We start from the raw sequence: 15,237 nt of genomic DNA, 5'->3' as shown, positions 1-15,237 counted from the left end.
AAACACTTTTTCAACTGCTCAAAACAGTCTTTGAACTCACCAATTGTGAGTCATACCATTTGGGGTCAAAAACTGCTGAACAATTGTTCACAGTAGCAAGAACATGGAACCAACTGTGCTGCCCACCAAAAGAGGACTGGATAAAGAAATGTGGTACATATACACAATGGAATATTAGGTAGCCATCAAGAACAAAATCATGAACTTCACAGCAACCTGGATGGACTTAGAGTCTATAATACTGAGTGATCTTTCACAGAAACAAATAACTGAGTATCACATGTTCTCACTCATAAGTGAACCTTGAACAGTTATCCTAATACTATAAGAAAAAGATTGGCAGTAGCAGGAAACTGCCAGGAGCGGGGGCAGGGAAGTGGGATTGGCAGTAGTGGGAATCTGCCTGGGGAAGCGGGGGCACACCTCATTAACAGGTTACCTGCATAATGAACATTTGTATAGGTAACCCTGAATTGTACCACACATCTTTAAAATAAAAAATTTAAAAGTTAAAAAAAAAACCTGCTGAACACTCAGCATGGTATAGGGAAGTTATTCATGTAAATCATCCATCATGAAATGGGCAAACATGTTGAAAGAATCTTTTTTAAAAAAATTCACTGAAGCAAAATGCTACCTCTCACAACAATGCCAGCTAGTACACTGAGGCTGATGGGTTCTTAGAACACTTACCTAGCAAAGGAAGCCTGTACTGAAGGAGACTCACCCTCCAAAAAATAATTCCAGTTTTTTGGGGTCCCCCCTTGTATGTATCACACTATAATGTCACAACACCTACAACGTCACTAGGTGTTAGGAATTTTCCAGCTCTATTATAATCTTATGTGACCACTGCGTTTACGTGGTCTGTCATTGACCAAAACATCATTATATAGCTCATGACTATAGTTACCTTGGGTTCCAGTTTTTATTGAAGATTGAATCTTTGATTAAGATCTTCATGTTGAGTATGTTCTCAGTTATGTCCTCTGTCCCACAAACCCCATAAGTCCTTCTAAACCTTATTCCAGTGTCCCTACAATCAACAAATACATCCAAGACAACTATTTACAGCATTAATAGTTTCCAAGCATACAGGAATTTAAGCTACCTACTATAGATATTGCTCATTGTAGCGCAGAACTGAATAACTCATTTCCCCCAGTTTCTGGGAAAGTTTCAATTTATCCTACAGCCTTCTACTAGAGATGCCCCTACTGAAAATGTTGCCATGCCCAGGGTCACTCTGCTTTCTCCAGGCATCCCACATCCAACAGCTTGTTTATGTGGCTATAAAGACACTTCCATCATTATGCAATGCTCTACTTTTCCCTGATAACTTTCCTTGCTTGAATTTTGCTCTGTCTGAAATTGTAATTAATAGTTTGGGTTATTTTAAAAATAAAATAGATGGTGTGAATTGAGGCTGCAATTTCAGCAGGGATGGCTTAGGGGCCTCCTCGCGATCTTTCCGTCCAGTGAGTATAAGGTGGGCAGTTTTATTTCTGGTTTTCACACTGAGTTGTATGACTTTGGTGCCCCAGCCTAATGTGAATACCCATGTGTTTGACTCCTGACCTTTAGGTGTGCTGGTTATTATCCTCTGTTCTCCAATCCATTCCAGATTGGGAAAACCAAAGCTCAAATTCACTACGTTCAGCAAATGCTCACAGGAAAAACACAGCTTTGGTGATCACCTTACATCTTTGTGTTGCCACCTTCTCTTTGATTTTACCCAGATAATTCCATACCATCTTATCAGATCTTTGATAATTTGGGATATTTGTTTTAATAGTTTTTTTTTATGTAAACTTTTCTGTTGTCAGCAGGTGGACTTCTCCAAATCATGAAATATTACTGGAAATAAAGCCAAAGACATTTGTTTCTTATCATTTTATTAACACAAAGTCAGTTCTCCCAGGTCCCACTAAATACATGCTAAACAAATATTTAAAGTACTAGTTTGATAGAATGCCAAGTCCCGGTCACTGATGTCCATGATATATGTAATCCAGGAACCTTAGTCTTTCACTCAAGTAGCAGCAGAATGAATAACCGATAGAATATTGGTTCCACCTGTCAGTTTCAAACTTCAGACCTCTCCTTCCACTTTTCAACAAATATAAACTCTCCTTCCTCTTATCAACAAATATAAAGCAACTAAAAGTTCTTTTTGGCTTGGGGATAAGGAGTATCTGAGAAGAATATACTCCTCACAACAACAATTTGCGGTAGTATTTTTATGTCTTTTTACATATGAAACATTGATATAAAGAGAGATTGAGCAACACAGCAGCATGACTGGAAGATGAGGGCAGGCCCATGCACCTAACCACTACAATTTCTTTGATTCTGACACACAAAATGAAAAAGAAAAGATAAATTCTTCTGTCTGTGCAGATTTACAAGGGATATTTTTTCCCACAGGTTTTTAATACATAGGACTCCAACTAGTGATGAAATTGGATGAATATTTTTTCACATTTTCCATAATTTATAATTGTGCTATAAAATCTTCAGTCAGTGTTCAAATTGTCAGCTTTCTTTCTTCCTATTTACATTACCTTAAAAGTACAAGTTATTTGAAATAACAACTAAATAATTTTTTATTTTATTTTATTTTTTTGAGTTGGAGTTTCACACTGTCACCCAGACTGCAGTGTAGTGGCACGCTCCCGGCCCCCGCAGCCTCAACTTGCTGGGCTCCGACGATCCTTCTGCCTCAGCCTTCCAAGTAGCTGGAACTACAGGTGTGCGCTACCACACCCGGCTAGTTTTTTATTTATTGTAGAGACGATGTCTCGCCAAGTTGCCCAGGCGGGTCTTGAACCCGTGGGCTCAGGCAATCCACTCACCTCGGCCTCCCAAAGTGCTGGGATTACAGGCTGAGCCACCGAGCCCGGCCAACAATTAAATAATTTATACCATGACATTTAGAAAAGTAAGTAACACCTGAAAACCCATTTTCTTTCATGTAAAGTCAATAACCCAAAAGAAAGAGGTAAAAAGTAAAAGTCAGTAATCAATGGATGAAGGAGAACTCTTCTCTGTAATTGACACATACTAATTGTATGGAACACCAAAGTGTGTAAAATAATTGAGAGTATTTATTGAAAATGTGATTCAGTTGACTTAAAAGTGTAACATAACAGTTCACTTACAGTATTACTACATAGTGTTACCCTTGTGTTTACTTATGAAATAAATATATACCAATGAAGACATTCTATTGTGTGTAGCTAAAACTGATATTTATCTTTGAAATAAAATCCCTCTTGCTAAATACATAGTTTATTGAGAGCCAAAGTTACTCCCAGCTTTACACAAGCACAAAGACAGATAAAACTGAAATGATCTCATTTATTTTACGATTTCCTACTGCAAGAATAAAGGACTGTCAAAAAAATCAGAAATTTGTAGAAAGTCTTGAATGTGAAATTTAATTCCCATCTATAATTATGTGCCACAGACCATTAGGCTAGCTAGTAATGTTGTTTAGACACAGTGGGTATGAGACATAAATAGCAAAACTTGGTATCGTAGGAGGGAGGGGAGGGATGTAGAGGACAGGAGAGGTTGTTTGTAATGCATGTAAATTACATAGAAACAATTCTGTGCTAAAGCAGGAAAGTTTTCACCTGGTGATCTTTAACCTCGGTGTTGCTCTCTTCACCCATCCCTAACCCCCAAAATCAACAACAAAATATCAGAGCAATCTCACTCCCTTTCTGCTGCACAAACATTACCTGCTCAGAAAGAATAATATACTATCAAGAAATCAGCAGCTGCAGGCAATTCACTGGAGCAGAAAAAATCATAAATGTTATCAATTGCTATCTCCATGCTAGCAAATGGAGCATGTCTGTAGTTAATACCACTGATAGAGTAGCAATTAATGTGTTTATTTCAGTAATCGCAGACCAAAAAAAAAACCTGAAAAATCTTTGCAACTATTGTCTTTATTCTAAACAAGGAAATTCCCTTGCTGTTGCAAGTTGACATGGAATTCAGGCAAAAAAATGGACATGATGACAGTAAAGTTCATTTTTCTAGCCATCTGGTCATGAGTTTAAAAATAATAATAATAAAAATGTAATAGAGAGTCAATATCTTGGTAGTACTTTCTTTTCAGACTTCAATCATTGGGTAAATTAGATAAAAGCCCTTGGCACCTTAGATTTTTTGTCAATGATTTGTGGGAGCAACTCCCAAACATCCAAGACACATAGTAGCATGCAATTTATTACAGAAATATATTTTTTTAGTGAAGCTGATGTCTTCTATAAAATTCCATACAGGATAGTGCTCACGTGTGACTTGCCTAGGAATTAACTGCATAATTTCTTATTTTATCCTCATCCTTCTAGAAAGTGAGTATCCTACTCTTACCATTTTACAGATAAAGAAACCAATCCTCTGGTCATTTGGGGAACTTGCTCTAGGTCACTGAGTTAGTAAATGCTGAATCTGGAATTTAGACCAAGGTCTTTGCAAATATATGCTCTTTCTTATTATTTTTTTTTGTAGGCTTTTCCTTTTTAAACTCTGTTTTAAAGTAACTCTGAAGGTAGTTATGAAAAATTGAACAATAATGGCAGCATTCATAGAATAAATGCAAATCCCCCCAAAAGTGTTATTATTAAACAATATGTTTCATTTGAAGGTACGAGTTCTTTTAAGATTTCTTTTTAGGCATACTTTGAATGATATGTATTGTATCATCAAAGAAGTCCACATCCCAAGCTATATTAATAAACATACTCTTTCTCTTACTAAAAGCAGATATTTCAGTCAAGAAGCAATGTTCTTACTGACCTGTCTATGGCAAAGATTTTCTGATTCAACCTTGCCACACAGATATATGTATCTTATGCTTGACAGCAAAGATCCATCCAAACAAAGTTTATAGTTGGAGAATACTTTCATGCCTGCATGCTGCTTCTAACCGGTTGCCTGTCTACTCTGACATATACACTATGCATACCAGGAAATCAGAACAGTGCCAATATGACAAAATCAACTTGCAAACATTTTATCCAGTGCACCTCCATTATTATAGTAAATTACATTTCCACTATACATTGACCCTTTTTTTTTTTTTTTCACTTCTGTCATGATAGTAAATGCTTTGAGTTAGTTACTTTGGACTCATTTTGTAATGAGATGGGAAGTTTCTTGCCCTATACTTATACACACATAACGTTATGGATTCCTTCTATGATTTCTTAACGTATAAAATAAACCTGGTGTTCGAAACTTCTCTTCCCATTTCATCCTAACAAAGACCTCCCATTCATAAAAGTCTCATTATCTTTATAATCTCTTATTTTGTAGTAAAATGCTATATAAATGCATAAATATTTATTTCTTTTGCATCTTCAGCCACTTAAATATAGCCCAATGTGAATTTTCTAGGAATAGGAAGTTGTCACAAATTTCAGTATGCATTCGATACGATGCTTTTAAAATAAGCTCATGTCCACAGATAGTGCATGTGGGATTTCTCTACTTAGAATGCTTATTTCACTCGGGAAATTGTTGAATGCCTGTTCATCCTAAAAAGTCTGTTTAGGCACTGTTCACAATAGCAAAAACATGAAACCAACCCAGATGCCAATCGAAAGTAGACTGGATTAAAAAAAATGTGGTATATACTCATATACATGATGGAATACTGTGCAGCCATAACGAAGAACAAAATCGTGTCCTTTGCAGCAAGATGCAAATGGAGATCATCATTCTTCATAAACTATTATTGAAACAAAAAACTGAATACAGCATGTTCTCACTCATAAGTGGGTTCTAAGCATTGAGCATGTGAGAACAAAGTTAAGAACAACTAACACTGGGCACTACTAGCAGGAGGAAGAAGGGTGGGTAGATAAGAGACACACAACCACCCATTGGTACCATGTCTACTACCAGGGGGAGAGAGGGCCCACTAGAAGCCCAAATCTCATCTGCACTTAATTTACTTACGTAACAAATCCTCACATGTACCCCCACAACTCTAAAATAAAAATAAAGACAAATTTAAAAATTCTCGCAATTTAAACAAAAGTCTGTGCTTAAATATTTGAAGTTTTGTTTGTTTGTTTGCAATTCTCCCAGATACTTCATTCTCTGGCCAGGTAGTCATATTCTTTACTTTCCCATAATACTTCTAATAGTGTATTTACCACACTGTTTGGTATTTTCATAAATAAATGGTAACAACTTCCTCTCGGTGGCATTCAGATGGATAAAAGTGGTGAAACCCAGGTCTGAATGTTACATATAATGTACTCCCTAAAGTCTAGTTTTCCAGCCCCTGCTGCCGTGGAAACCATGAAGCAGTCTAGTGACCAGGATGCTATTACCCCTTCCCTGTCCCTCCTTTTTGTCTTAGCTTGAGACACTTCAAGCAGAGTCTTCCCAGGTAAAACTAGAATTCAAGGTGAGTGTGATTACTGTACATAGAGAAAATATCTGTTCACACACCCAGAGTGTGCTCAGGCAGTCAGTCTTTAGGTCAGGTACCTCCAAATGCCTTGACAAATTTAAAAGAACCAAGTACTTATGTACTTTTAAGCAGCCATTTTCTAAATTGTTATTGGAAACAACGGTACCCTAGCTGGAAAACTGGCCAGAATGGAGAAGGATGATTTCCATTTCTCCTGAGTTGACATAGTTTAAGATTTTACTGGATTGCCCTCATAAAAAACATGTAATTTACAAGGTTAAGTGCTGTGCAACCAAAAGTGAAGGATTACACAAAGAAGCAAAGTCTCAATGGTTTTAGACTTTATCTTCCCTCAATATCTGAACATGTGCACGTTCACATTTAATTTCATAACGTTGACAATCTTTCTTTTGTCAGTGCTGCTGTGTTTCATCAATATATTTCACTGCCTTGATGAAAAACAAGTTGCTTTTTAGTTAAAATTGTTCACACATAATCAATAGAGCACTTGCCAAAATGAGATTCAGAGTTTCCTTTTTTAAATTCAAAACTTTCTCAAAATAATGTTTTCTGTTAAGATAATATGCTTATTTTATTCACTTATTTATTTGTTTGTGTATGTATGGATGTATGTATTTGAGTTGGAGTCTCACTCCGTTGCCCAGGATAGAGAGCAGTGGTACGCTCACGGCCACCCCAACACTGACCTGCCAGGTTCTGGCAATCCTTCTGCCTCAGTCTTCCACGTATGCAGAACCACAGACGCATGCTACCACACCCGGCTAATTTTTTGACTTATTGTAGAGATGAGGTCTCACTAAGTTACCCAGGCTGTTCTCAAACCTGTGGGCTCAGATAATCCCCTAACCTTGGCCAGCTTATGTTTTAATAATTATTAACCACTTATTTTAGGGCTCTAATCAGGAAAGGCTTTAAATGTCTGTTGTTGTTGTTGTTGTTGTTGTTGTTGTTTCTCATATATCTGTTGCTCTAAAATCTTATTTTTTGTTTTGGTAATCAAGTGCAAGCCATTATACTTACAGAAAAAATTTAAGAGAAATTGAAATCATGCCCATTTGACTTTACCCCAGGATCCTGGCAAGTATTTGCATTTATAGAAAATTGAATTTAAATATCCCATATGATCTCAAGAAAAAGCTGCAGTTGGCACCTTCCTATAGTAAAATGTTCCATACATAGATTAATATAAAGTTTCATATGAGAAGAAAAACAGACCTACATGTTAAAAGTAAAACACAATCACAAAATTTTAAAATTCATAGATATGCTTTTAAAATGTTTATTATTCCATTTAAATACAATGTCCATGTACACATTTTTCTATAATTTTTCCTTTGGTAAAAAATGACATACACATAAAAAGTAACAATGAAAGATATCACTGGAACAAAGAGTTCCATCATATATAATTTTTTTCTTGTTAATTACATAACAAATTAAAGCATAGGTCTCTTTGAAAAGCATAAAATCTTTTATGGCTAAGAATTTTACTACACAATATAAATAAATTTAAAGTTTTTATACAATAAAATCCCAGTCAGTTCCAAGAATATCCAATAGACTAGTTCTATCAAACAGAATTGTCTGAAATGATGGATAGCGACCAGGGTCAATGAATTCATTAAAACTGTCTTCTTAAAGCAGAAATTACACTCAAATTATTACATAGATACTTGGCCCTAAGGGAAGATATTTAAACAATATAAATTTGAGGACTAGGATAGCAGATATTTCTAGCCATCATGGGTAAAGCTCCTTTCTCCTTCAGCAGACTGAAGACTATTACAGATTTGTCCTCAGGATCTTTGTTGGAGCTGTGGAATTCCATAATTCTGAAAATAGGGTTTCTATCTGTATGATGTGGGATGTGCAGCATCACAAATTTAGGAGAAAGATGAATAGAAGCATTAGAGCAAAGCAGATTAGGAAACAAGTTGCCAGTGGCCTGGCTTCCCACTAAGAGTCAAAATAAAAGCATAAAAATATCACTTGAAGGACTGAATATTGTATTTATACCAAATATACACATCTCAGAGTATCCACATTCAAAGACAGAGTTGAAAATTATAAAAATTTTCTATGTCTTTCCTAGATATGAGGACTTTGATATATGTCATGTTTTTCATCAACACCTTTAGTGGCGTTTTCTTTTAAACAGAGTGAAATTGTATAAGATGCACCATTTGCCTTAGCAACAAAGATGACTCATGTACTAACACAGGGTTTTATTAATGCAAATTCATTTAACTGCTTACAAGAATGTATGTTAGTGCATTTAAAGCAATCTAAGAAGGAATGTATTACAGGGGAAACCGTCCAAATATTTTTAATCTATCTTGCAGAATCTCTAGAAAGTAAACAAGTAACAGTCCTGCCTTAAGCACAGAATTTAAAATAAATTTTACTTTCAATATAGACAACAAAACAGAAAATATCCACCTTTTAAATTTTAGTATGGGTACTATAACTAAGTACTTTATAAATTTATTTTAATTAATTAACCCACAACATTAATTAGGATATATAGGAAATATACATTGTATTTTCAATAGTTCTTTAAAACATACTTTCACTGGAACTATTTTACATATACTTAAATTAAAACATATAAACATTCCTTCATATACACATGAGCTATTTCAAAAATGTAAGTATCCTTTTCATGCAAATATCTTAAAATAAATATTTAACAAGAGAAGAGAATAATTTTCCCATCCAAAGACAAAGATTCCCAATATCCCTCTTATTCAACAGATGTTCCCCTCATTTTTTCAGCTAATTCATTTCTCACTTCAATGTGTTTTTCTAAATTTTGCACTTCATGTGGAAGATTGATGTCCCAAACAGTCAAGCAAGATTGTATCTCTAGGGGAAAAAAATTCAATTCAATCATATTTCAAAGATCCACCATAAAACTTATTAATTTTGTTTCAATTTGGTTCATGTACATTTAGTTGAATTTGATAAATATACATCTAAATAATGTACTAAATGATTGTCATTTATAAAAATTATTCTAGGCAAATGTTTATAATGCATTATAGAAACTACTAAATTTCAAGAAGAATGTGGATATTTAATAACCTAACATTTTATTTTCTAAAACAAGTAGAGTTTTTCAATTGCTGTTCAAGATTAGACCTCATATGGATATAAAAAGTTGTATAAACAATTAATATTTAATTCAAATTTGAGCTAGCTCTCAAATTATGGTAATTGACACTTCACCCTCATCTGAAAAAATATTTAACACTCCCAAATCACTAAAACTTAATTTTGAAAATTTGTGTCTAAATCATTTACACTATAAAGAAACTACTAAAATTGCTGAAAGTGTTCTATCATATATTAGCATCATTCAGTAATTGCACTCTTTAGAATACAGTATCCTAACAAACGTTACCTTTGTGTTGTTGTGTACCTTCGGTACTTTTCCGGTTGTACCCCAAAACCAGCATGACATTTTTAAGGCTGCCTATAATAAAAACAAAATAAAGAAGTTTTCTATTAAAACAATGTAATAACTGACCTGAAAAAAGTAGAGCTGTTCATATTGTAACACTCAAATACCTTGAGAATGAATTTATAATTCTATTTTTTTAGTAAGTACTTCAATTATATTAAATACATACCAGCAATTTTTTTTTTTTTAGTTGGAATCTCACTCTGTCACCCAGACTGGAGTGCAGTGGCCGCTCCCGGCCACCGCAGCCTCAACCTGTTGGGCTCTGGCGATCCTTCCGCCTCAGCCTTCCAAGTAGCTGGAACTACAGGCGCACGCTACCACGCCCGGATCATTTTGATTTATTGTAGAGATGAGGTCTCTCCAAGTTGCCCAGGCGGGTCTCGAACCCACGGGCTCAGGCAATTCACTCACCTCAGCCTCCCAAAGGCGTGGGATTACAGGCTGAGCCACCGAGCCCGGCCATATCAGCAATTTTTAAGGAACAAAATCTTGCTGCAATTCTTAACTATGTAAATCTGAGAAAACAGTTTAATCTTTCTATAAAATAGTTTTAATATTTATACAGTATAGTACTCCCCAAAGTTATAATATTAAATGAGATAACGTCTGAAAGGGCTTCAGCTACTGTAAGGCACAAATGTGAGCATTTGGATGGAGACTTAGACTGATGGATATACTGATACTCTGTCACAATATCATATTTCCTTCTCAAGTCATTTACTGATTTATATAACAAATGTTCATCAATGGTCTTCTACACACTAAGCCTGAGGCTAGGTCCTGGGAATAAGAGGGTAAGCAAAAACACACATACCCAGCCCCCATGGAGTTTATGTTCTAGAAAGGAGACTGGCATTGGTGGGAAAAAAATCATGACCGCAATCAAAGCTGTGCAAAAGAGGTGTTATGAGAGACAGGAGGGAATTTTGACCTATTTAGTGTTGGCTTCTTAGAGGTTTTGACACATAACCTACTATTTCAAAAATAGCAAGAGTTAACAAAGTAAAGTTTAAATGAGGCAGGACAAAGCACAGTCACAAAGAGGGACTGGATGTTCCTCTACCCAGCAAGATCTGGGAGGAATGGGGTAAATGCTGGAAGCTAGAGAGGGAGGGGGAGGTCAGAGCATGCACACTCTGAAGACTAGGTTTGAGTTTATCTTTAAGACCAAATATCACCTGTTGAAATTCCACTATAATTTCAGTTATGAAAACCCATTTGGGGCTCAAAGGACATACATTTTAAATTAGAGAATGTCTATTCACACTTGCAAAAATATGGAACCAAACCTACTGCCCATCAAAAGTGAACTGGATAAAGAAAAATGTGGCACATATACACGATGGAGCACCATGAAGCCATAAAGAATGAAATCATGGACTTCACAGCAAATTAGAGACCACCATTCTGTGATCTATCACAGAAACAAAGAACTGAATACCATATGTTCTCACTATGGTGGGACTTGAACATTAATCACAATAGCACAAGGGAGCAATCGGCAGCCACTGGGCACTGGCAGGGGACGGGGAGGAAGGGGGGCAAGGAACAACACAAAGGGCAACTGGTCCCAAACCAGGGGAAGTGAGGGCCAGTTGGAGGCCCAGACTTCACCTGCATGCAGCCTACTTGTGTAGTTAATCCTTACCTGTACCCCACATCTCTCTAATAATAAAAAAATAAAATAAAAACAAAAAATTAATTAGAGAATATAACGATTTTGGAAGAATAAGACTAGGGAAACGACCCACCACACACCCACTACTCTGCTAGTACGGACACATATCCTGATACTTAACAATCATTAGGAACATCTAATCCTAACTCCTCTGCAACAGCCATAAAAGAAAAATAAGTGAGAGTGCAGGAGAAACCCCCATTCCTCCTTAATATATTCTTGCAAAAACAATCCATTTTCTTCACTATGCTCAAGCATTGTATTACTTATTGCTAAAGTTACATCAACTCTAGTTTTGCAGAATTGGATTTTTGTGTTAACCTTGTATTTGTGATATTATGATTTTCTAAATCAAATTATTTCAAAGGAAGACACTGAAATGTATTTACACAGAAAATATATTTTATGTGCTGTCATGATTTCTTCACACTATAATAGAAAGGTAGGAGTAAGAAAAGAAAAGTTTGAGTAAAACTTATGATTTGTCAATATTTGTAGATTGTACAATTTGGCATATATTGCTACAAGAACAGAGATTTGTTTACAGATTAAAAATAGAATTACTTAACAAGGATGGGAAGCTCAGACTATGATCAAAATAAACATTTGCTTTCTTTGCTCAAAAAGTGAAATATACTCTACACTATGTATTTCTCAGTTTTGCCTTAAGTATAAAGGAAACAAACAAGCAAGACCCAAATTAAGTGTTCACCTGCATTCATCTGCTTCCCTCATTGGGAATGAGGGCATCTACTTCCACCATTCCTTTAATAAACCTATTCAAAATTCATCCCAGTCATGTGTTTCATTACGTAAACTTCCAAATCACTCCAAATGTCATTGGAAAATGAAACTTAAATTTGAAATAAAGGCATATTTTGGAGTCTTAGAGAGTTTGGAAAATTATTTAAAGGAAAGAAACTTACCTAACTGTGCAGGCATCATGACTCTAACAGAATCACAAAAGTTGTAAATTATACATATAATTCGACGAGTTGAAAGATCAAGGAGGAGAACATGGCCTCCTCCAGTTCCTATCCAGAGAGCAGTGTTCTTCTGAAGGCAGAGAGTTTTCACTCTCCCAGAATAAGTCATTTTGTGTTTTGACTCTTTGTTTATTTTTACCATTACCTCCCTAGAACCATAAAGAAAGTATGTATTAATAATTTATCAAGAATTAAGAGATAAAATAGGTGTGCTAATATGTATATACATAAAAAGCATTTTAAATTATGAAGACATAACAATATACGTTTTGCATCACTAAAACTGTACAAAATAAATTTTGCTTAGTGTAGAATGCCAAAAAGCCACATTTCTCTCCTGGAAGCATACATTATCAAAGATAACACAACAATGAATTTCAAGAAATTCTGAAATAAATAAGATGGACACAATTTTTATAAATACCAAAGTTATCTGATTCAGTAAAAATAGAATGCATGTGCCCGATATAAAGAAAAAAAATCAAAAGCTTTACATTAAAATCTCAAAGTTACAAAGGAAAATAAAAGAATAGTCATTTACTTGTAAAAGATATCAAAACCACTGAACTTTTCCTGAGTCAATGACAGTTTAATTCATGACAAAAATGAAGTGTTCAGAAATAAAAAGACCCTAATAATTTTGCAAATTCAGAAAGTAAGGGGCTTTTACCAAGGAGGTCTGTTAGCCCTTGTGAACATAAACTGGGAGCATTTCTTACAATCCAGAGAAAAACCGTCAGATAAATCTAGAAAAGTAAACTTTGAAGCTCACCTTATGTACATAGTGTGTAATTTAAACCATTCTCCTAAGTATAATAAATATCTATATGGTAAAATTAAGAAAAACAAAAATATAAAGTGACTAGCAAATACATTTGGCAATAGTCCTGTTTTTTCCAGAACAGAAAGAATGGTTTGACATTGATTCTGAGATTTGTTGCATCAGACTAAGAACTGCACTCATCTTCTGGAGTTTCTGTCTCCCTCCTTAGTGCATTGGTCAATCTTGTAGGTGCCTCTCCCTCACATTTTTCTATTATTTGGTGATTTTTTTTTCTTTACAGCCTTGGGCTCATAGTCTAATTATAAGTAGCAATACTTGTCACTGTGATGCTATTAGATCTACAGCCAGCAGTGGATCCAGTGTGTCTGCTTTTAATAATGCACTATTTTTTTATTAGAGAACTTTCTTTGTAATGCCATGAAAATATTCTATATATAACATATTACATTATATATCATATATATTATGTTCCTATTCTTATATTTTTCCAAAATGAAATTTGCCAGATACTAAAAGATGTTGCTTTTATAAAGCATTAATAGTTTTGTTTCTGTTTTTTTTTTTTAATTTCTATTTAGAGGTGGAAAGAAAATAAAAATAAGCCTCAGTTCCTCCCTCTGAGAAATCTAGAGTGTAAGGACAGCTCTTACATGAATAAAATTTTAAAAATTTTTTAAAAAATAAAATTTACTTTAAAAAGTGCACACAGTCTATTAGTTCACAGAGTTTTTCAGTTTTCTTATCCCATACTTCCACAACAGGGCTATTTTTCTTGGCGATATAAAGAGCTGTATCTACCACCACTGCTATGATGTTGGAATCACTGAAGGCTGCATAAGAAAACCTACAGAGAAAAAAGAAAGAATGTCATCACTATGTTTTTTTAAATTCTGACAAGTGATACAATCTTATATGAGTTCTTAGTGCATGCAAAACTTGACACTATTTTGAAAAACAAACAAGTTAGACTATTGCAATTATTTCACATTCTCCCTAATCATTCTGAATTGAATATATAACATACTTTGGTACTTAGTTTTGTTTACTTTACAGTGATTTCCCTTGATAATAAAATAAATTAAAGATTATAATCAATATTTATTTCAGGATTTTGTTTTAATTTCAATTACATCTGGTTCTTGGTAAAATTTTATACTGTATCTTAACTTCTAAAATAAATATCATCATATCTCTAACCTTTGAATGTTATAATACACCCCTTTTTGCAAGAATGCTTGGAAAATTAAGTGTTAGCTTTTACATCCACAGTAATAGAACAAGATGCTGAAATAAAATTTATCGGCAGTGTCTCCAAATTTAAAGTAGGAGTATTTCTGCAGACAAGCCAGTCAAGTTTTATATATATATATATATATATATATATTTTTTTTTTTTTTTTTTTTTTTTTAAGATCCATGTCATCTAAACATAAATAGAAAGTAAATTGCCATTTTTTCCTTTTGGAAATAGAAAAAAGTTACAAACATTTAAAAACATCTCCCTTCCAATCTAACACATTTGGCATTGTACATATTTCAAAACAGACTGACTATCAAGGCTCCATAAGCATTGTAAACTCCTACTTAGCCTTTGAAGCTTAGCTTAAACATCAATTCCTCTGGAATTCTTCTCTGATCTATCAATATAACCCAACCAATCCCTTTCTCCCACCGGTGTAGCTATCATATTATAGATTTTATTAAATAGGAAATTTTTGTTAACGTATCCCTCATACTAGACAGTATGTGTAAATTATTAAAGACAAAGACCATGTCTTTTCTATATATTTCCAGTCCAGTAAAAAGTCATCCCAGGCCAGGTCCAGTGGCTCACGCTTGTAATCCCAGCACTTTGGGACCC

The 15,237-nt window shown here is 34.6% G+C and overlaps 1 protein-coding gene across 1 annotated transcript in view; it reads right to left on the bottom strand.

Moving 5' to 3' along the window:
* Window positions 1-7,726: 7,726 nt before the first annotated feature.
* The window catches only part of LRRK2 (leucine rich repeat kinase 2), a 150,490-nt gene continuing 142,979 nt past the window's right edge, over window positions 7,727-15,237 (bottom strand). The window contains exons 48-51 of the mRNA XM_008061931.2: window positions 14,069-14,221; window positions 12,534-12,742; window positions 9,867-9,938; window positions 7,727-9,328 (exon numbers count right to left, since the gene is read on the bottom strand). Of these exons, the coding sequence (XP_008060122.1) occupies window positions 9,207-9,328; window positions 9,867-9,938; window positions 12,534-12,742; window positions 14,069-14,221 (556 nt within the window). The 3' untranslated portion in view covers window positions 7,727-9,206. The remainder of the gene's footprint in view (window positions 9,329-9,866; window positions 9,939-12,533; window positions 12,743-14,068; window positions 14,222-15,237) is intronic.

The sequence above is a fragment of the Carlito syrichta genome, unplaced genomic scaffold (assembly GCF_000164805.1).
Source record: "Carlito syrichta isolate Samal-C Ts95f unplaced genomic scaffold, Tarsius_syrichta-2.0.1 Scaffold305642, whole genome shotgun sequence".
NCBI lineage: Eukaryota > Metazoa > Chordata > Mammalia > Primates > Tarsiidae > Carlito > Carlito syrichta.
Note: the sequence above shows the minus strand (reverse complement) of the source record. Positions and strands in the feature narration are given on the sequence as shown.